Source organism: Vicugna pacos, chromosome 7, assembly GCF_048564905.1.
Source record: "Vicugna pacos chromosome 7, VicPac4, whole genome shotgun sequence".
Taxonomy (NCBI): domain Eukaryota; kingdom Metazoa; phylum Chordata; class Mammalia; order Artiodactyla; family Camelidae; genus Vicugna; species Vicugna pacos.
Genome location: NC_132993.1, coordinates 83,845,320 through 83,868,411, shown reverse-complemented (window position 1 = coordinate 83,868,411; position 23,092 = coordinate 83,845,320). Strand labels below are relative to the sequence as shown.

Here is a 23,092-nt window from a genome sequence, read left to right as displayed (position 1 = left end):
ACTGCTGGAAGGTACCCCCATGTCTCCGTCAGTGCCAGGACCTGTCCACCCCCCAGGAAGCCAAGGCTGGTGTGTTGTGGGCTCAAGGCAGTGGGCCCTTGTCAAGAGGGGACACAGCCTCAGGGCTCTGCTGGCACATGGCTTGCTCCCCTCCAGAAGTCCAATGAGCTACCTGGGCTTTTGGAGGGTGCTAACAACGTCCTAGGGCAAACCCACCAGCACAGACTGCAGGGTACTATTTTAGATGGGAGTGTGTTGGGGGACCCGGGAGCAGGGGACACGCAGGAACCAGGGAGCACCAGCTGTAATGTGCAACCATGACAGAGAGGCCAGGCTGGAAGGAGGCAGACGTCTTGGCCACCTCTGCCCTGCTCCGCGCAGGCAGGCTGTGCGGTGAGGAGGGGCTACTTCCCAGACAGGGTGGAGATGCTGGGGGCAGATTCTCTTCCTCAGGGGAGAAGGCAGAGTGAGAAGGATGACCATACAGCCAGGCCCAAGGATAACTTAGTTTATGGGTCAAGCCAAATGCAATGCAAAGTTGTTCTGTTCTTTTTCTTTTTTTTTTTTTTAACCAAAATAAATAAATCAGATTTGTCCTTGTGAGGGGTCAGGGGAGCTGGCCCCTCGGCCTAGTGCTGCCCCTCACTCCTGCCCCTCCTCTCCCCCTCTGACCAGCTTTGGCACAGCAGAGAGAAGGATGCTTCAGGGTCTCCATTGTGTCACAGGGAAAGGAGGCTGGAGCCGGAGGGGAGGGGAGAGCAGGCTCCAGACAAGCGGCCCTGGAGCAGAACTTCCCGGCCACACACCCGCCCCGGGCCCCATGTGCCGCGCAGCCCCGGGCGGGTGGAGCCCGCAGGGCCCCCACGAATGCTTGGGACCCTCTCGAGGGGTGGAAGCGGACGCTGCAGAGCGTGGACCTGCCCTCTCTGTGAAAGGTCAGGCCACCTCCCACCAGCCGCCCCTCAGCTGTGCGCTCGGTTCACTGCACGGTGAGGGGTCTGGGGCTCAGCCTGGGGAGAGGAAGCCACCCTAGTCTGGGTGCAGGAGCCCCTTGCCGGGTGACGGGGATGCCACATGAGGCTGGTCCTGCGTGGCGAGCTGGGGGTGGGGGCAGGTCTGACCCTGCCAGGACACCTGCGGGGGGGGGGCTCCTCCTCCCGCTCCCCACTGCCTCCACAAAGCCTGCCCGGCTGGACAGAAGTGGCGGAGCCTGGGGAGCATCTGGCCTAGGGGGCAGCCGAGCACATGAGGGGACAGCAGCCTAGCTCCTAAGTGCGCGAGGGGGGAGTGTGCGGTGCGGCGGAGGGCAGAGGTGCGGGCAGCGCGGAGGCGCTATTCTTTAGTTGGGAAGCAAGGGGCAGGTGTGACGTGGAGGGCAGCCCGAGGGGCCCGGGCAGCATCTACGAGAAGTTTTTGAAGGCGTCCAGGTCGAAGGCCGTGTCCAGGAGGCGCTGCAGCTCCGTGAGGTGGGTCTTCTTGTTGCCGGTGGCGGGAGCTGCCGCTGGGTCCCGGCCAGCGTACCTGCGGGCAGCGACAGTGAGCGGGGCTGGCGAGGGCCGCCGCGGGGCCCGGGCCTCCTTGCCCGCCCCAGGCCCCGGCGGACCGCCCGCTGCCTTACCACACGGGCTTGGCGCGGTTCATGGTGGTCCGCAGCCTGGGCTTCACATAGTCATAGTAGCCTTGGTTCTTGTGCTCCTCCTGGCACCAGGCCAGCTCGGCGCTGGGGTACTTCTGCACCTCCTGCAGCAGGAGGTCGAAGGGGAAGGGCGACAGCTGGGGACAGAGAGAGAGAGAGCGAGCTCCTGTCAGGACAAGATGCTCACAGTGGTGGGGTGAGGTACCAGAGGGGCTGGTGTCCCAGGCAGGGGGCTCAGTGACCCCTAAAGGATGTTCCAGAAATTCTGGGAAGGCTGTGGGCTCCCGACACCTGGAGGAGGCAGGCCAGTCCTGCCCTGGGCCCCGCCTGCCTTCACCTGCTCGATCCTCGTGATGGCCACCTGCTCCACCATGTCCCGGGCTTTGCGTTCGCGGGTGAGGTCATAGTACACTTTGCCAGTACAGAAGAGAAGTCGCTTGACGTTTTCTGGGTTCTGGGCTGCAGGGCCGTCTTCGGGGATCACCCGCTGGAAGTGGGTTCCTACGGGAGAATCCCCACGGCGGGGGTTAGCTCAGGACGTGGCTGACGATGCCCAGGGCCCTCCTGCCACTGCTGTGCATGAGGGAGGGCCCACAGGCGGGGCTGTGCCTCGGCCTGACACCAGAATACACAGTTTCTGAGGGTTAGGGCTCTCCCGCTCCCACCAGCGTGTGGTGCCCCTGAATTAACCCACAGTGTAAGACACCAACAGGCACAGCAGGCGAGGCCAGCCTCGGGGAGCAAGTGACACCAGCTCATTCTCCGGAACAGCCCGTCTCAGACTTCAGGGGTAACTTAAGTCTGGCAGAGCATCCCATGACCACTCTGCTCGGACTCTCCACGAGTTTACAAGTATGAAAACTGTCTACACATTTGCTGGAGCAAATATTCAGATGCTCATGGTTGGGAATCCATTCCCACGGGAACAAGGCTGACTTCAGAGAGAGGGGTTCACTCAGTGATACGTAGACAACACACAACATGCTCACATTCATGCTATAGAGGGAAATGCTTGGACTGGAAGGAAACTACCTTCACATGATATAGGCCAGATATGAAAAACCCACCGCGGACATCACACTCAATGGTGAAAGACTGAAAGCATTTCCTCTAATGTCGCAAACAAGGCAAGGATGCCTGTTCTCACCACTTCTATTCAACATAGCACTGGAATTTCTAGCCAACACAATTAGGCAAGAAAAAGAAAAGGCATCTAAATGGGAAAGGAAGAAGCAAAATTAACTGTTTGTCGATGACATGATCTTATATGGAGAAAACCCTAAAGATTCCACACACACACACAAATCTGTTAGAACTAGTAAATGAATTCAGCAGAATTAAAGGACAGAACATCAGCACTCAGAACTCAGCTGTAAATGATTATGAATCAATAAAAATGTAAAAAAAAAAAAAAAAGAACTCAGCTGTATTTCTATACACTAACAATCAACAATCTGGAAATTGAATTAAGAAAAAAAAATCCCAGTTAAAATAGCATCAAAAAGAATATAATACTTAGGAATAAACTTAACTGAGAAAATGAACACTTCGTCCGTTGAAAACTATAAAACGTTAGTAAAAGAAATTAAAGAAGATACTAACAAATGGAAAGTCGTTTGTGCTCACAGATTGGAAGACTTAGCATTGCTATGATGTTAACAATGCCAAAGCAATCTATAGGTTCGGTGTGATCCTTATCAAAATTCTAATGATTTTTTTTTTTTTTTGCAGAAATAGAAAAACCCAATCTAAAATCCCTGGAATCTCAAAGGACCCTGAATAGCCAAAACTATCTTGAAAAAGCAAAACAAAGCTGGAGGACTCACGTTTCCCGATTTCAAAACTTACTACAAAGCTGCAATATCAAAGTGTGGTACTAGCATAAAGACAGACACACAGACCCACGGGAGAGAACAGGGAGCCTGGAAATGAACCTTCATGTATTTGGTCAAATGACTTTGACAAGGGAGCCAGGACTATTCAACGGGGACGGGAAAGTCTCTTCAACAAATGGTGCTGCGTGTCCACACGCAAATGAAGCCGGACCCTTACACAAAGCACAAACATTAACTCAAAATGGATTACACACTTCAACAGAGCTGAAATTATAAAACTCTTAGAAGAAAACACAGAAGAAAACATAGTTTCATGACACTGAATTTGGCGGTGATTGCTTGTTTGTGACACCAAGGGCACAGGCAATAAAAGAAAAAAGAGACAAAGTAGATTTTATGAAAATTTAAAACTTTTCTGCGTCAAAAGACAACACACAGAATGGAAGAAGACAGTTGCAAATCATTTATCTGGTGAGGCACTAATATCCAGCATAGAAAGAGAACTCTTACAGCTCAACAACAGCAAAACAAACAACCCAATGAAAAAATGGGCAAGAACTTAAATAGACATTTCTGCAAAGACGACACCCAGATGGCCAATAAGCACACAAAAAGATGCTCGGCATCACTCACTAATCATTGGGGGGAAATGCAAATCAAAACTACAAGGAGATACTGCTGCATGGCCGCTAGGATGGCTATTACCAACAAAGCCAAAACCAAAACAAACAAACAAAAAACAACAGCAAAATCTAAACCAGAAAACAGTAAGTGTTGGCAAGAATGTGGAAACTGGAACCCTTGTGCACTGTTGGTAATGTAAAATGGTGCCACCACTATGGAAAACAGTATGGTGTCTCTCAAAAAATTAAAAATAGAGTTACCACATGACCCAGCAATTCTGCTTCTTCGTATATAACCAGAAGAATTGAAAGCTGGGTCTTGAGGAGATATTTGTACATCCATGTTCATCACATTATTCACAACAGCTAAATCGTGGAAGCAACTCAAATGTCCACTGACAGATTCAACAGATAAACAGAAAGTAGTATATAGGTACAATGGGATATTGCTCAGCCTTAAAACGGAAGGAGATTCTGATACGTGCTACAACATGGGTGAACCTTGAGGATATCATGCTGAGCGAAAACAGCCAGTCATATAAAGATAAACACTGTAGGATTTCACTTATATGCGATTCCTAGAGGAGTCAAACCCAGAGAGAAAGCAGAGTGGCAGTTGCCAGGTGCCACGGGAGAAGGGGCGATGGGGGAGTTAGTGAGTGTTTAATGGGTGCAGAGCTTCAGTTTGGGAAGATGAAAAAGTTCTGGAGACGGATGAGGTTGATGGTTGCACAATGTGATGTGATGTGATGTGATGTGATGTGATGTGAATGTGTGTTAATGCCACTGAGCTGTACACTTGAAAATGGTAAATTTTGTCATGTATACTTCACCAGAATAATAAAAAATTGGGGGAAAAAAAAAGAGGGGTTTACCTTCACAGAAGACTAATGGGCACTCTGCAGCTGGGGGCAGGTGGGCCCCCCGGCCCTGTAAGCCCGGGGATGTGCAGGGCTGCCGTGTGCTGTGTCAGCCACCTGCGGTCTGCTGTCTGGGTGGAAATCTCAGAGCTGTGGGCCTCACCTCACACCTCTGCGCTGGTGTGTTACTCGGCAGGCCCTGCCCACCGGCTGCCTTTTCTATGTCCCTGGTGGTGAGCTGCCACCAGCCTCCCGGAGCACTGCCCAGGCAGAAGGGGTGAACTCTAACCTCAGGCTCATTTCTCTGCCTCTAAAGGAGTCCCAGGGGTGCACCCAGGCAATGGCCACAGACCCGGACTGGATGTGAGACGTGCTGTCAGACCAATTCACACACAAGCTCTGACTTCCAGGCTGTCACGTTCAGTGGTCTTTACCAATGACCAAAAATGTGGCCACGGTGAGACCACCAAGTTTAAGCCCCCCCGCCCCACAGAGTAGCAGTCAAGGCCCCGTCCAAATGCCCACCCCCGCCACACCTACCTGGAAGCATCTCGTCAAAGCTGCTTCTGGCCTCAGGGTGCCGCAGCAGGGACTTGGGAGTGAAGATGATTAACTGAAACACAGAAGCACAGGCTCGTGATGGACCAGGTTCTAAGGGTCCCAGAAGGAGGGTCAGTGGCAAAGGGCTGCCCAGGTCTCATCTTCAGATCAGGTACCTGGTGCTGCCCTCCCGGCTCTCAGGTCGGGAGGAGCCACAGGTCAGAGGTGAAAGGAGGAGGAAACAGGATGCTGTGTCCCTTGTCCACCTCTCCTCTGCCCTGAGAGGCTGGGCACTGCTCAGCTGGCGTCCACTCCTCCAGGGCCCGCCCCAGCCTGCTCTGAGCCCTGGATGCCCCTTTCCCGCTGCCTGGGAAAGACTCCTGAGCCTTTCCTTGGCGTCCCAGCCCGTGGCCAGGGCTGTCCTATCCCACGGGCCTGCTTGGCCCTGCACCTTGACTGGCAGCAGCAGTGGGTGTTCTCCCCTGAACCCTTCACACACGCTCCTACTCACCCTTCAACACCCCGCCCGGGAGCCCTCCTTCCTGGGGACCCTCTGCTCCCTTGGCCTGTGCAGGGCTCACCTCTCCTCCAAGTTCAAAGCACCACCTATGACCACCCGCTCACATGTCCATCCTCTCACTGGGCTGGGACCCTGGAGTCCTCAGGCCAGGCCTCTCTGAGCTGGGACACCCCCAACTGACCGGCTTCCGGAAGGGCAGGAGAATCTGGCGACGCAGCACATGGAAGAAGTTGCCGGGGGTGGAGCAGTTGACAACAACCCAGTTGCAATCGTATAGCTGATTTATGTCAAAGTTGGCTTCCTTCAGGTCCTGCAGCAAAGAGGGAAATGGCCAGAGGCCAGGTGGCTCTGAGCACCCCGCTGAGGGAGGCATCAAGGCAGGGGCCTCAGAAGGCACCCAGAGAACCAGCGCAGGTTGCCACAGCTCCCTGGGAGACGCACACCTGGGGGGGACGCTGACAAGAGCTAATCCAGCCAGCCCCACACTCTGAATGGGGGTGTCAGTCCCGTGATCCCTTCCTGTTTCTCTGAAAACCACCTGGGACAGACAGGTTCTACCTAAAACCAATTCTGCTTTTCCTCAGAAACTGACTCCCAATAATTTCCTTCCAGCTTTTAAAGTTTCACTAAAATCACCCAGAGTCCTTTCCTCTAAAGTGCCTGCCTGAACCAAAATACAGACAGCGTTACTCCTGAACGTTTCCGCCACGGGTTTCTGTTTCTCTTTTTCTACAGCAGCAGGGGGGCGACAGGAGGCAGCCCGATGCCGTCTCTCTTCTGTGTTCTGAGGAAGCCCCTCACTTCGGGGAGACTAGCAGGTGCGGGGCCCATCTGCGCCTCCTGAGAGGGACGGAGTGCCCCCAGACGCCCTGGTGGCCGCTCCACTCACCGGCAGGACGTCTGGGTCGTCATTGCACATCTGCAGAAACCGCTCTGGTCTGGCGGAGGAATGTTCTGGGCCCTGGAACCAGACACACAAGTCACAGATCAGGAGCTTCTCACCTCTTGCTCATTTCTGGCTTGAAAAATGCCAGATGGATCCCCTTCCAGCTGGCAGTTCAATTCCTTCTCTTCCCACCCACAGAGCGTGGAGGGGGCGTTTCCACGTCAGGACAGGGCCCAGCACTCCTGGCTCCTTGTGGTTTCCAAAGCTGAGTCTTAAGATAGCCCTCCACAGGGCCCAGTGGGGAGGAGTGATGGAGATGAGGAGGGAACATCTGAGCCTAGGTGGTCCCCATTAGCATCCCCGCTTCTTATCAGTGGGGAAGCAGGACCAGCCTCTTCCTTCCAAGGCGGGGGGCTGGGGTGGGGAGAGGAGACAGTGCCAGCTGAGCCCACACGGGGCCGGTCTCTGGGGTCAGGGTCCTAGGCAAGCCCTCCCATGTCCCGGGTCTGGCAGGGCAGGGGCGGGGGCTCACCATGCCTTCCATGCCGTGGGGCAGCAGCAGCACGATGCCGTTCTGCCGCACCCACTTGGCCTGACCCGGGCAGATGAACTGGTCGATGATGCACTGGGCCGTGTTGTGGAAGTCACCAAACTGGGCCTCCCAGAGGACCAGGGCATTAGGACTGGCCATGGCGAAACCCAGCTCAAAGCCTACAGGGAAGGTGGGAGGGAGTCAGCTGGTGGGCGGGAGGGGGGATCTGGGGAGAGGAGGGGGCTGAAGGGGGAAGGGACAGCCCGGGGAGGGCAGGGAGCTCACGCTGGGGCGCTCACCCAGGACCCCGTACTCAGACAGCGAGCTGTTGCACACAGTGTAGGGGGCCTGGTTGGGCCAGAGGTGGTTCATGGGGATGCAGGTTTTCTTGTCCACGTTCTGGTCGTGCAGCACGTGGTGGCGATGGCTGGGGCAGAACGGCACAGATTAGTAGGCAGGAGCCGGCCCTGCGCTCTGCTCAGACAAGCAGACCACCCCCCATGCAAGGCAGCGGCGGGGAGGGCAAAGCGCAGTTCTTAACAGAAGCGTCTAATCTGAGCAGGAAAAGGGTGCTTCTGGGCCTGAGACAATGGGATCTAATGACTGTTTCCTGGCAGTGATTTTCTTCAGGAAGAGAAACACCAGAGCTCTTCCTGTCCGTCTCCCACGCTCTGAAGGGACCATAAGAACACGGAGACCATTACCTAAAAGTGCCCCGCTCCACATCTTGTCCACTCAGCCGGATATGGATGCCTTCCTTCAGGAGGGAGCCAAAAGCCATGTACTCCGCCAGAGCCCAGTCCACGGTCCTGTTCTTCACCAGCTCCCCGCGGGTCTTCAAGATCCGGCTCAGCCCTGCAGAGACAGGGTGCTCATCAGCCGCCCCACAAGCCCTCTTGTGATGAGAGCGGAGCTTCTGTTGGTCCCAGCTCCTGGGAGTCGCACTGGTTGGGAGAGTGGGGAAGGGAGATGAGTGGAGACCAGGCCAGAGAGGCTGTGACATCCCATCCTTTCTGCCACTGCTCTGCTGGCTGGGGGCCACGTGGGGACAGGGGTAAGGAGGGCTTCCCTCATCCAACCACGCCCGGCCTTGAACAAAGCAGGGACCTGAGGTGGGCAGGGACCCATCTCATGCTGGAGGGAAGTTGTCACTGGACTTGGCCGAACAATTCCAAAGGTCAGTGTGGCGACGCTACCTCCATGAATGGTGAAATTCTCCACGGGCACGGAACTGGCCACGTTCCCAATGTGTGTCAGAATATCCTCCGTCAGGCCGGTGGAGGGGCAGGACATGCTTCTGGGCTGCCCGTCCAGGGTGAAGAAGCCTAGGAGGGAAGGGACAAACTGACACACAGCTGCCACTTTTCCAGGAGCTGAACCATGGACACACGAAACGCTGTGGAGAGGCAGCCTGGAGAGCAGCAGTCGGGGGTCTGATTCCAGAGCCCACAGGGGTGTTGTGGGGGCACGGGGAAGGGGTTCATGGTGGTGTTCCCCACTCACCAGGCCAGGGGGAGTCCAGCCAGTGCTTGATGTGCAAGATCTTCTCATCCTTGGACCTGGCAAAGGCCTCCTCACATATCTTGTCGTACTTGGAGATCTCCTCCTGGAGGGTCGGGCACAGCACAGTCATCAGGGCCACTCTGCACGGGGCACACCGGCCGCACGGCCAGCACGTGCCTGGACTTCCCGCGTGCAGAGTCCCTCAGACTCCCAACGGCATCACCCCTCTGATGAGATCCGTGGGCAGCCTGCATTTCACTGTTTTCATTCCCAGCAGTTTCTTCTCCACGTCTGCTGGCTGCGGATCCTGCTCAAAGTTGAAGCCTCTGTCTCCACCCATCCATATTCGTCCTTAGGAACTGGCCCAGTTCTCATGGCTCCAAGCGCAGCCCCAGGAGGACTGAAGCCCAGAGCGCCATCTCCAGCACTGGCCCCTGACCTTGGCAGCACCCCCATTCCCATACTTCCGACTCAGCTCGCTCATCAGCAGTCCTTCTGGTCTCTCTCCCAACACCCGGCACGGGCCCTCCCACTCATAACCAGCCAGAACTGACCACATCACGGCAGGCCCTTTACCAAGCTGGATCCTTCATCATCCGCCTCTCACTCCCGTGCCCTGGACTCTGTAAGCCGAGGGGGCCACCTCCTCGTGCCAAAGTGCTCTCAGCTGCCTCCCCCAACCCCCAGCATAGAACTCAGGAGCCTGGACCCTCCAGAAGGTTATGCACCGAAGTTCTGCAGTTGTTAACTATTTCACATGTTCTCACTTGGATCCTAATTAGTCTGCAAAAGCGAGCACTGGCCCTGTGTGGCAAGGCTCACTGGGATCGGAGTTGGGGGATGCACCTCATACTCAGGCTGGTTGACCACGCCCTGCGACACCAGCAGCTCGGCGTACTTCTGCAGCACGGGCTTCTGCTTGCGGATCTGCTTGTACATGAGCGGCTGTGTGAACATGGGCTCGTCCATCTCGTTGTGGCCGTTACGCCGGTAACACACCTGGGCACAGGTGGGAGACGCCAGTATTAGGGACCATGCTGGCCGGACTCAGGACTCAGGAAGACCTGGCCCATTTCTCCTATGTGATGCCTCAGTTTACCTCTAGAATTACGGTCCTATCTACCTCTCCTTCACACGCTAGAATTGCTTTGACTGTCACCTGAGATGACAAGAGACTGACCTGGGAATATCTCAGGACCCCAACTACCTTTTTCCCCAAGTTGGCTCACTCAGGGCAAAGATGCAGGAGCTCTTGGGAGGGGCAGTGAGGTGACCCCTGCCCTGAAGGGGCCCTGACCCCTCTCTCCAGGACACAGGCCAAGGTCACTCACCAGGTCCACCACCACGTCCTTGTGGAAGGTGCTCCTCCACTCAGCTGCCACCTTGCACACGTACATGACTGCCTCGGGGTCGTCCGAGTTCACATGGAAAATGGGGGCATTCACGACTCGGGCCACGTCGGTAGGGTAGGGCGACGAGCGGGCCATGCGCGGGTCCGTGGTGAAGCCGATCTGCAAGCGACATGCAGCGTGGCCAGCGTGCCCCAGCAAGCGGCTGGGCACTGGCAGAGCAGAGCCAAGGGTGGGCGTGGCCCGAAGAAGGGTGGAGCCAGGGTGGGGTGGAGCCAAGGGCGGGGCAGGGGGAGAACAGATGGAGCGGAGGGTGAGGGCGGGGCTCAGTGCAGGCAAGGAGGAGCCAAAGGCCACTTGTGGGCAGTCTCTTGGCACGCTTGGCCTACTCGGAGTTAAGTCCCCAAATGGCTATTTTTAAAAAAGAATTTTTTTTCCCTACCTGAAAACAGAATTCATACATGTTCAACATAGAGAGTTTGGAAGACAGTATGAACAATTAAAGTCACCTATATTCCATCAGCTGCAGTGTAAATATTTTGATGTTTTCCTTTCCAGATGGTTCTCTCTGCATGCGTATACACACAATCTGTACTTAGAATTTCGGTTTCTATTATTTCTATAATTTTGTACTTTGTTCATTCAATATGAGCATTTGTTCTTTAAAAAGAAAATTTAAAGGCTTCCTAATACTCCTTGCACTTAGCCTTATTAAAACAATTAATTACATATTCATAATTTTATTCATTTCTAATTCAAAATTTATTTTTATGAATTACTTCAAACATATAAAAAGTATAATACTATAATGATCAGCCATGAGCTCATAACCCAACATGAACAAATCTTAAAAGTTTCATTAAGACTTTTTACATTCCTTAGAATAAAAGAGCACATTTCTGCTACAGCTGATGCTCACACAGGGAGCATGGCCCTGAACGTGGAGGACAAAATTTCCACATGTTGGTATATGTATTTCATAGGTCCATAAACAATATAGAGTATCTTATTAGGCTTATTGGTCACTTTAAAACTTTGGTTAAAAAAAAAGTAAAAAAAACCCAAACCCCAAAACCAAAAATAAATAAATAAATAAATAAAATTTTGGTTTAATTTCAGACTTGTGAAAAAGTTGAAAGAATACAGAGAACTCGCAGAGTCTTTACTCAGATTCACCGATTGTTTCCATTTCTCCCCTTTTATTATTCATGCACACACACATTTTCCCAGAACCATTTACAGGTAAGCTGTAGACTGTCCCTATTTCCTAAAACACAGACATTCCCTTACCACCCAGAGAGCAGTTCTCAGCCCAAGCAATTGAACATTAGAGAGTACTGTTATGTGACCCTCAGTATACACATTCCATCCATTGTCCTATGACAGCCAGCCTTTCTTCCCCCAGTCCAGTATCCAATCCAGCACATCACCCTGTATTCGTTGTCACCTCTCTCTAGTCTCCCTTAATCTGGAAGGCTCCTTACTTTTCTTGGCTTTTCATAGAATTAACATTTTTGAGAGAGTATGTCCATGTCTTTGAAACCAGAGCGATACCCACTCTATATACCTTACATAAGCTATGCAAATCCTTTGCAACTTGCTTTCTGTTCAACATCTGTACGTATGGTTCCCCCAGGTTGAAACACCTACCTCTCCTTCCTTAGGAGTGAAATCTAAGTCCTGAATACTATATACCACAGTTTATTTATCCATTCTCTTGTTGGTGGACATTTAGTTGTTTCCAACTCGTGGTTAATACACTGTTACTGTATATATACTTACCCAGGTTTTCTCCAGCAAACACTGAGTTTTATCTGGCCTGGATTCTGAGGAAGGGCAAATTCAGCCACAGGGTACGAGCACTGTACCTCAATGCTGTCAAACTGCTCTCAGATAGTTGTGCCACTCAGCCTCCCACCAGCAGCAAGCGAGCACTCCGCATGTCCTCTCACCACACTGTGACTGTTGCCCCAGGATACCAATGTCATGATTATGTAAAGGATTGTATAATACTGCTTCCTATGGCTTTGTCAGAATTCCTACAAAGACTCTTCTATTGGACATACAGCTTACTTCCTGATTTTATAGTAGTACAAATGTAATTTTGATAAATGTTCTGATGCAAAAATCTTTAGCATCTGACGGTTTCCTTAGGAGAGAATTTTCGAAAAGGGAAACCCTAGGTACATTCTTAAAGAAATAGGAAACTCAGCAGAGCAGGCCTTTCCTTTCCTGCTACAGGTTTTACTAACCCCACACATGTCATGATCGATGGTATAAAAAACAGTAAAAAAATGAAAGAAATCATTAGCAAAACTGTAGTTCTTACAACAGTCTGAGAATTCTTTCTTTCTTTCTGATAAATTGCTTTTAGATAATCTCCTTTATCACACCGACTAAAGGAAAGATTAGAAAATAGTCAGAAACTGATGAGAACATTAAAAAATGATGTACCAGGGAGAATTCTGACGAACACTTACAGAGACCCAGAACAACCCCATGGCCTGTCTGGGTCTCCCCACACAGGGAAGTGAGGGTAGGGAACAGGTAAGACAGTGGTCAACCTACACACGGTACAGCTCGAACCTCACAGAAAATGAACTGCTTCGAAGTTTTGAGACCTCAGTCCTTCAGCTGCCCCCAATATCCACCGCTGTTACTGACTTCTGTATCTTTAAGCACATGTGGTGGGCGCATGTGCACCACCACCCACTCACACACACGTGGAGACGGAGCTGTAATCCACATACTGCTGTCCCTTTTTCCCCCAAATTAGTGCATCTCGTAGATCATTTCAACAGTATAGATCCCACTCTTTCAAATGGTTTTATGACACTGTATAAATGACCGCAGGTAACGTACATTTGTGCTCATTTCTGGGCCAGACACTGTTCTGAGCACTTTCTGTATGTTAATTACACGTATTAATTCACTGAAGCCCTGTCACACGTGTATGGGTAGATCGCAGACCGCTTAACCAGCTCCCTGCTGATGCAGTGGCAGAGATTTTGATGTTTGCTTTTGCTGCAGCAGCGGTATCTTCCTATCCAACCCCTATGTGATTATTTATTTCAGTTTTGACATTTTATTAATTTTTTTCTTCTGGTTTTACTGAGATATAATTTGTGCAGCAGTGGTATCTTTAAAGACATTTTTCAGTAGCCATTTGAGAATGAGTATGTTAGCAGGGAAATCCCATGCAGTGGAGCTGCTGGGTTTGAGAGCCAGAAGGGACCCTACAGCCAAATGGTTTATCCTGGTTGGAGCCCTGTTGGCTTCAGCCCCGCAGCTGGTCCCCAGATGGAAGAGGTCTGGTTGTTGGAAGTTCTTTCTACTCAGCCGAAATCTGCTTCTTGGTAATTGTTACCCATTGTTGCAGACTCTGTGTGAATCATCCATTTATTGGAAAACAGCTCTCACGCTTCTAAGAGTCTTTTATATTCTGGGCTACAATAAGCCCAGCTTCCCGGGTCATTCCTTGCAGGGTAATTTTCCAGACACTACACCATCCTAAGACACTCTCCTCTGGACGCGGTCTCACGCACGTTCAATCAAAATGCTTAACCATCTGTCATAAGAAGTTTGACATGCCAAAGGCTTACCTGTATTGTATTTGTGTAATGTGATTCTTAAATTGAAGTATTATTAAATTTTATATTGCCAAGAAGGAACGTTTCAAATCAACAATCAAAGAAACTAGAAAGAGAAGACCAAATTAAACCCAAAGCAACTAGAAAGAAAGGAATAACAAAAAGCAGAAATGAATGAAATACAAAATAGGAAAACAGTAGATAAAGCCAATGAAGCCACAGTTGTTCCTTTGAAAACAACAACGAACTCATCTAACGAAGAACAAAAGAGAAAAGACACAAATTACCAACATCCGGACCGAGAGAAGGGCTACCACAGCAGACCGTAGTAAGAGAACACTGCAAACTTCACGCCCATAAATTTCACAACTTAAATGAAATGAACAAATTCCATGCGAGACAGAAATTACCAGAGCTCACTCCAGAAGAATCAGATAACCTGATTAGTTTTATATTTATTAAAGAAATGGAGTTTATTCTTCAGAGAAAGTTCTCAGAGAGACTTCCACTTCCAGAAGATGGACTAAATGTACTTTTCCCTATTTCTTCTGCTCAGGACAACTAAAAACCCAGGGCATTATATATGCAAAATAAACATAAACTCTGAAGGTAGACTGAAGGAGACAGATCAGCCAGGGACCTCAGGTCCCAAGGAGAGACTTGTGATAGTTCCTATGGCTCTCTTTTCCCTCATATATCCCAGATTTAGTGCTAGAGAAGTGGGCAACTCAGAAACGCCACAGGCCCAGAGAAAGAGAAGTTCCAGGGAAAGCAGCTCTCTCTGGCCAGAGGACCAGGAAAAGGCTGCTGAACAGTCCAGAGTTTTAGACAGTAGCTATTCTGCTGCAGCCAATCCCACAAGACACACTGTGGTCCACCCCCACCCACCCCAGCAAAGGCCCAGTGGGGAGCCTAGGCTGATGGTAATTAGGTACCCACTCCATCCCTATAATGAAAAAGAATATGAAGACTAATATATGCACGTATGTGCATGACAAAAACATGCTGTACACCAGAAACTGACACAACGTTGTTAACTGAAAAAAAAAGAAAAAAAAAGTATGGTATTGGCATAAAAACAGATATGGTGATTAATGGGACAGGACAGAAAGCCTAGAAGTAAACTTATGTATATGTGATCCATTAATTCCCGAAAAAGCAGCCAAGAACGTACACTGGAGAAAGGACAGTCTCTTCAATAAACGGTGCTGGGAAAACTGGACAGCCCTATTCAGAAGACACTGTATCACTATTATGCACCAGACACAAAAATCAACCCCAAAATGGATTAAAGACCTGAATGTAAGACTCATAAAATTCCTAGAAGGAAACATAGAGGGTAAGCTCCTAGACATTGGTTTTGGCAATGATTTTTTTGGATTTTACACCAAAAAGAAAAGTAAATAATATTACATCAGAGTAAAAAACTTCTGCACAGCAAAAGAAACCATCAACAAAATGAAAAGGCAACCTACTGAATGGGAGAAAATACCTGCAAATCATGTATCTGAAAAGAAGTTAATATCTAAAATATGTAAATACCTCATACACCTCAACAGAAAAGAACACAAGCTGATTAAAAAAAAAGCAGACGGTGGGGGGGGAGGGATAGACTGGGAGTTCGAAATTTGTAGATACTGACAGGTATATTTGGAATAGATAAACAAGATTATACTGTATAGCACAGGGAAATACATACAAGATCTTGTGGTAGCTCATAGTGAAAAAGAATGTGATAATGAATGTATGTATGTTCATGTATAACTGAAAAATTGTGCTCTACACTAGAAATTGACACAACTTTGTAAACTGACAATAACTCAATAAAATAAAATAAGCAGAGAATCTCAATGTACATTTTTCTAAAGAAGACATACACATGGCCAACAGGTACCTGAAAAGGTCCTCAACATCACTAATCATCTGGGAAATGCAAATCAAAACCACAGTGAGATGTGACCTCACACCTGTTAGGATCAAAAAGACAAGAGAGAACATGTGTTGGTGAGGACATGGAGAAAAGGGAATTAATTGCACTGTTGGTGGGAATGTAAATTCAGGCAGTCACCAGGGAACACAGCATGGAGATTCCTCAAAAAATTAAAAACAGGACTACCATATGATCCAGCAATCCCACTTCTGGGTGTTTAGTGGAAGGAAAACACAATTACTAGCTCAAAAAGATTTCTGCACTCCCACGTTCACTGCAGCATCATTCACGGTAATCAAGACATGGAAACAACCTAAGTGTCCACAATGGATGAATGGATAAAAAAATGTGGTGTAGACATACAATGGAGTATTATCCATTCATAAAAAAGAAGGAAATTCTGTCCTTTGTGACAACATGGTTGGACCTTGAGAGCACTATGCTAAGTGAAATAAGTTAGACAGGGAAAGACAAATACTGTATGATCTCATTTACATGTGGAATTGAACACAAAACAAAATCCGAACTTATATATACAGAGAACAGATTGATGGCTGCCAGAGGTGGAGGGTGGGGAGGTAGGCCAAAGGAGTGAAGGTGGTTAAAAACTACCAAAAAAGAAAAGAAAAAGAAAGAAAGAAAGAAAGAAAGAAAGAAAGAAAGAAAGGAAGAAAGAAAGAAAGGAAGAAAGAAAGAGAGAGAGAGAAAGAAAGGAAGGAAGGAAGGAAAGAAAAGAAAGAAAAGATGCCTGAGAATTCCCCCAATTTGTCAAAAGATACAAATCTACAGATTCAAGAAGCTAAATGATGTCAAGCCAATTCAATGGGAAAAAGATCCGTCTTCTCCACAAAAGATGTAGGGACAACTGGTATCCATGTGCAAACGAATGATGTTGGGCCCCGTCCTTGCATCACACACAAAAGTTAACTCAAAATGGATCACAGATGTAAGAACGACAACCATAAAACTCTTAGAGGAAAACACAGAAGTAAAAACAAAATAAACCTAGAGAACAAACCAACCCCTACCCCCCAACTTTTGTGCTTCAAAAGACAGTATCAAGAAAGCAAAAAACCCACAGCCCACAGTTTCCTTTAGGGAAACAGAGTAAGTCACATGACATACACTACACACTTATTATATAAGCCAGTAATTCCACTTCTAGGTATTTACAGAGTAAGAAAAACTAATGGACACACCCAAATCAGTATGTGAGTGTTTACAGTAGCTTTAATCGTAACTAGCAAAAACAATCCAGACTCCCTGAAGTGGATGAAAGGGTAAACAACCATGCCACTGAACACTACATAGCAATTAGAAACAGACACAAGAGCACATGATGAATGTCCAGTGGGCTGTGCAGAAGGAAGGCAGCCAGACTCAAAAGGTCAGTTTCTAATAAAGACATTCTGGAAAGTGCAAACTCATAGTGCTTGCCAGGGGCTGGAGCGATTAAACTCTTGTATCTTGATGGAGATTACATGACTGCATGCATTTGTCAAAACTGAGAGAAGCAGACACCAAAAGGGGTGAATTCTACCTTATGCAAATTATAACACTAAAAAAGCTACTAAAATTTTTAATGTTTGATTCAGTATTTGTCTCTGGACTTAATCCTTGTTGACTGTGCCTCAACCTTCTAAATTCTGAATCCTGATTTTGACATGCAACAGCTCTTCTCCTAAGCTCTGGGCCAGCTACAAATATCACTTTATCTGTGCCCAAATCTGTCACTGATAACGTGCTGAACCTGTCAGGGTCGCAAGAGAACCATGTATTGCTGCCACCAGCCCATTAAGCAGACCTTTCTGAGTGGGCATGCTTCTGAAATTAGGTAAGAAGCCACATGGCTATACCAGTGTCTGTGTCATGTTTCTGAGCTGTGTGCACAAAGATGTGATAAAGGACTTGACTGAGGGCCTGGGTGGCGTTCTGTAACAGGGACACGTCCCTCCTCTAAGCTGGGAATCTATTCGGGTCTTTCTATTCCGGTCTTTTCCCAGGGACTAGAATCTATTCTTTTTACTCCTTTAAATAAAAATTTTTAAGCCTTTATCACCTCTCCTACTTGCCAGGATTCATAAGAGATTACCAAGTAGGTTCTTAATGGAAAAAATATTTTTTTTTTAAAAAAACAAAGAAACAAAAACCTGAATGATTTCTGCTGCACTTTTCCAGACTGAAGACCATTCCCATTAGCATTCCAGCCCCTACCCAAAAGCAGTAAGCATGTTCTGTGCTTCGTAATCTGTTTATTTTTTATTTTTTATATTTTTGGTTTAAATCAGTTTAGTTTCATCCAGTCACTTTTTTTTAATTGAAGTCTAGTCAGTTTACAATGTTGTGTCAATTTCTGGTGTACAACACAATGCTTCAGTCATGTATGAACATACGTATATTCGTTTTCATATTCTTTTTCACCATAAGTTAATAATACAAGATACTAAATATAGTTCCCTCGGTAATCTGTTTAAAACACAGTTCAGTGATGGGTTATTTTGTTTGTTTGAATTTTTTTTTTTTAAATGGAGGTACTGGGGATTGAATCCAGGACCTCGTGCACACCAAGCATGCGCCCTACCACTGAGCTATACCCTCCACCCTTGTTTGTTTTTCAGACCTTCCCTCTTTCATTGAGATTTTTTCAAAATTCTTCCTAGTACTGTTCTTTGAAAGAAAGCAGATCAAATACTGACTTTCAAGCAAGTTACTCACTCTCTTTGCTCCATTCTCTCTTGTGTAAACTGGGCATGACAGCGCCGACTGAATGAGTAACAGCAGCGCACATTCAGTTAATGTATGTGTGGTGCCTCATTCAGTGTCTGGAACAGAGCAGGTCCTCCATAAAAGGCAGCTGTTATCATATTGTGAGTTTTATGCATACTCGATGTTCTTCGCGTCTTTTCGTGTCTGACCTTGTATATTTTGAGCTTGGCATTTACTACGTACTGACCACCACATCTACTTTCACATTTAAATTTCCCCTTCTTCCTCTCTACTCCTTGCTGGGGCAGCTGCAACTGTTTCTCTGTCATCCTCTCGCTCATTCTGCAGATGGCAACAAACCATCGGCACAAACAATCTCTCTCATCACCTCCTTGCTTTGTTCCTCCAATGGCCTTCCAATGCCCTGGATGTGATGGTCTCGCCCCCTCCCTTGGACAGAGGACCCTTTTCCTGACTTGCTTTTCTGCTCCCCAGCATTTGCCTACTTGACCTTAAATCTCCACTTAAAGGTTAACTCCTCAGAGAAACACCTGCTGACTAACCCAATACCTGGTAGGCCCCCGGCCCCTCGCACTAAACTCTAATCTTGGTGATGGCAGCGAACACGCCCTTTCTCGGCCTGGTATCTGGCACAGTGCTTGTACTTAAAGGCACTTGAGTATCTGTTATATGAAAGTTCACAAGAGCTGCGGAGACGCACCTTTGGATATGCGGTTCAGGAAATAACAATTATAACAGTAGTACGTTTGAGTTGAGCAGAAATATTCACTTACAAGAATGGTCATCAAACGTTATTGAAAACCATGAAAAATGAGGATCTTAAAAGTCTAACAACACAGCAATATCTAGTTTATGTAACAACCTATAATGGATATTTCCATTAAAATTAATATTTGAAGAATATATGATGAAATGAGAAAATACTGTGGTAAATAAGAAACGGATATAAAATTGTATGTGTGTATATATATAACCCAAGTTTCTTGAAAAAGAAAAGCCATCTACATGCTTGTGGGTTTAGAAGAAAATTTCTAAAATAACATCATGATCTTAAATAGTGTAATTAAAATCTCTCCACTTGAAAGAAAAGTTTCCTGTGTTGTCCAAGTTATTAGTCGGAAAACTACACATGTTCTAAATAATAATGTGTCATTCTAAGAGCAGAGAAGCTTCAGGAGAAAGTCTACTGGATGCTGTGGCCTTGCCTGCTACAAGACCCCAGAGCCGGCCAGGAGCCCGGGTTACCTGGTTGTTGACGACCACGTGGACAGTGCCGTGAGTCGTGTAGGATGGCAGGTCGCTCAGGTGGAAGGTCTCGTACACGATGCCCTGGCCGGCGAACGCCGCGTCCCCATGCAGAAGGATGGACATAACCTGCAAGATACATAAAGGAGACCCCAAATCCGACACGGTCCTGACCATCAGGTCCACGAGGCATGCTGGAGATTAAGTCACAATCTACTTTTCCAAAAATGATGTATTTTGAGATAATTTCAAACTGAGGAAGAGAATGGCAGGAAAACATAAAGACCTCCCGGCCCCTCACAGTCCCCAACTTGCTAGCAGTCCGCACACCCACCTCCTTGCCAATTGCCTGCTGCCCTGGATCCACCCTGAGGACCCTCTCATCAGGGAAGCAACGCTGGCCCGGACCCCACCCAGCCCAGACCCCACGTAGGGTGTGTGACTAGGGCCACGCTTCTCCAGCCCCTCCGGCCTGGAGCAGCTCCTTGACTCTCCCGTCTCCACACCCCGGACAGACCCAGGGCTTCCATGGTTCTTTGTGATCAGACCCAGAAAGAGCGCCTCCCACACCAGCAGACGCCCGAGCTGGCCTGCTCCATGTGGGTGACGTTAACCTGGATCGCCTGGACAGGCAGCTGTCCGTTTCTCCCTTTAAACTCACCGTTTCTCCTTGGTAACGAGACATGAGGAGAACCTATACACCCTGTTCCTCACCACGCCCCCGCCCCGCAGCCTCAGTGCCCCCTCTCGGTGCTGTTGGGTGTCACTCCTACCTTCATTCCCTGGTGTTCTGTAAGAGCCTTCTCTCCTGGCCTTTTGTTTATTTGTATTAGTATGTGCTCACGTTTTACTCAACAGGTTGGAACTGACTAGAAGCATTGTTGCTTTGATGCTCACGTGGTCCCACATTTGGCACGGGAGCCCCCTGCCATCTGGACAAGCCCCGTGGCTCATGTGGGGCCCTCCCTGCTTTCTGGCACAGCAGAGATTTCATGCTGAACTGCTCCTGCCCAGCCGCCCTGGAATCGCACATTTCTCTAAGGAGCCCAGTTCCTTCAGTAGAGGATGGCATTTGGGACTAATATCTGTGCGGGGAGGGTAGAGCTCAGTGGTAGAGCGTGCGCTTAACACGTGTGAGGTCCTGGGTTCAAGCCCTGGTACCTCCGTTAAAATAGATAAATAAATAAACCTAATCACCTCCCTGCCCCCTCCCCCCAAAAAAAAGAAAAGAAAAAAAAAAGACGAATATTCGTGTGCTCACTGCTACCAGAACATCATCACTCCGAGGCCCTTTCAGCACAGAGCCAGGTCATGCAGGTCATGTACACAGATGTTTTTAAATCTCTGGGTATAGACTGTATTATTACCACACCTCCGATTCCAATCTTTTTTCTGTGCCTTCCTCCTTCCAAGTTTATAAGCACCTCCTACACCGTGGGACACTCTGTTCCCATGGCCCTCAGTACATCACCCACTGGCTTGGTGCCCCCATGTCCCTGCCGCTCCTACTCCCGGATGTCCTCTTGCTGTGTGTCCTCAGGGCCAGGAAGGGAAGGTGCTTTTCAGGGACAAAATCTAGATTTTTCTTCTAATAGAACCCTGCCATGTCCTGCCCTGCTGGGCGCAGGGACGCTCTCCAGGACAGGTGGATGGTGGACACAAGTGTGGGGTTTGCGCAGGGACCTCCTCAGGGGCGTGCAGCTCTGCCAGGCCGTGTTTTCCTGGTCGCCAGGATGTGCGTGTCTTCTCTGCGGAGCCTCCTTGGCACAATCCCGGCCTTTTGCGTTCGGGCACATCGGGGCTAATCTCTCCTCTCATCGCGCTGTTTCTCTTGATCTTCTGGAGAAGCTGTACCGTGCCCCTCGCCAGGCCACACGCTGCCCCTCGTGTCCCCTCAGCGTGGTGCTGGCTGCTGAAGTCACACACCCTGTGTCTGACGGTGCCCCGGGGGCCTGATCTGGGCCCTGGCAGGCATGGCCCCAGGAGGCTGCTTCCCACACAACTGCCCCCCGGGCCACATCAGCCCTGAGCCAAACTGCGTCAGGCTCAGTCTCACGCCAGGTTATGGAGCAACCTTAGCCACAGTTAAAGAAATTACATAGTTTTTCTGAACTGCTGGAGTTTATGTAACAAGCACTCCCACTCCCTGAATTGGGGACTTAACAGAACCAGGTAATTGCCTACAGGAGTTTGGGGAAGGCAGCTAGGAGAGCAGGTGTGAAGGACTGGCCTGGCGGGGTCTGGAGCCACTGCTGAGCACTGGCCAGGGCTGCAACCGCTCAGGTACCAGGGTGGGGCTGGGGGCCTTGAGGGATGGGCTCTCCGCCCTGTGTAAGGCACACCCGTGGCCAGGACCGTTCCCGGTGACCCACACAGGGCTAACCAGCCTCTTCTGGCCTCACAGGACAGACCGGTGTGATTGTCTGAAGCATGTCAGATACCCTCCACCGCCCTGCTCTAGTTAGTTCATTCCTTTCCAGGATGCCTCCACCATTCTGAGCAAGTGATGCTCGAGCGGCTTTTATCTGTACTTTATGAATATGGATGTCACACAAGGTTTTCTGAAATCTTGCTCCCCTACTCAGCCCTAAATGCCTAGGCAAGTGCCCTGGCCAAGGACAGCGGAAATGCTGGAGGCACCGGTCATGGATGCTGGACTCCTCCTCATTCCTCCCCGACCACTGTGTCATCGGTGGTCCTGGGGGCTGCACAGGAGGCCCCTTTCTGCCTCCATGGAGTTTCTGTGGCACCGTCCAGGTCCCCAAGCCCATGGAAGTAACTCTTGCATCCTGACATCCTCCCCAAGGGTCACACTCTTTCCCTGTAGTGGAGGGACCACTTCTTGTTCCCAGTGCCACCTCTGCCCGGACCCCATCACCTTCCAACTCGCCAAGCATAGAACTAATAGACTTGCAGCGTTTTCAATGCCAGAATCTGGTGAACTAAGCTTGGTTCCACCTCTAAAAAGTCTCACCCCTGCCTGGGGCATCCCGGGGCCAGGCTGCACCCTCACCCGCCACCTCCCTACTCTACCCCCAGCACCTCCTCAACCCACCTCCATCTTTGCCCCATCTTTCATCTCCAGAGGACATTCTTCCCTTTCCATCTTCCTAAATCCTGTGGTTTCTTCCATTACATATGATAGCTCCCTGCTCTATCGATGAGAGATTATTCCACTTCCTAATCCATACCTATACCTCCCTCTTCTGAAGTTCTTTCCCAGTTAGCTCGCAGCTTTACATCACACTGTGTACACTGTATCAGCTCCTCACATATGACACTATTTCTGGGAAGGAGAGATGCTTGAGAGCAGGGT

The 23,092-nt window shown here is 49.2% G+C and overlaps 1 protein-coding gene and 1 non-coding gene across 5 annotated transcripts in view; both read right to left on the bottom strand.

Moving 5' to 3' along the window:
- Positions 1-493: 493 nt before the first annotated feature.
- Positions 494-23,092, bottom strand: part of OGDH (oxoglutarate dehydrogenase) — a 72,907-nt gene continuing 50,308 nt past the window's right edge. For all 4 annotated transcript variants that reach the window (XM_072965279.1, XM_072965281.1, XM_072965278.1 and 1 more), the window contains 14 exons: positions 19,777-19,905; positions 10,267-10,446; positions 9,782-9,934; positions 8,936-9,038; positions 8,629-8,757; positions 8,137-8,287; positions 7,732-7,859; positions 7,433-7,611; positions 6,904-6,975; positions 6,196-6,324; positions 5,495-5,567; positions 1,974-2,137; positions 1,619-1,773; positions 494-1,521 (listed from right to left, as the gene is read on the bottom strand). In XM_072965279.1, the coding sequence (XP_072821380.1) occupies positions 1,401-1,521; positions 1,619-1,773; positions 1,974-2,137; positions 5,495-5,567; positions 6,196-6,324; positions 6,904-6,975; positions 7,433-7,611; positions 7,732-7,859; positions 8,137-8,287; positions 8,629-8,757; positions 8,936-9,038; positions 9,782-9,934; positions 10,267-10,446; positions 19,777-19,905 (1,866 nt within the window). In that variant the 3' untranslated portion in view covers positions 494-1,400. The remainder of the gene's footprint in view (positions 1,522-1,618; positions 1,774-1,973; positions 2,138-5,494; positions 5,568-6,195; positions 6,325-6,903; positions 6,976-7,432; positions 7,612-7,731; positions 7,860-8,136; positions 8,288-8,628; positions 8,758-8,935; positions 9,039-9,781; positions 9,935-10,266; positions 10,447-19,776; positions 19,906-23,092) is intronic.
- TRNAT-GGU (transfer RNA threonine (anticodon GGU)) lies at positions 18,331-18,403 on the bottom strand. The gene has a single exon. It is a non-coding gene; the product is annotated as a tRNA-Thr (tRNA).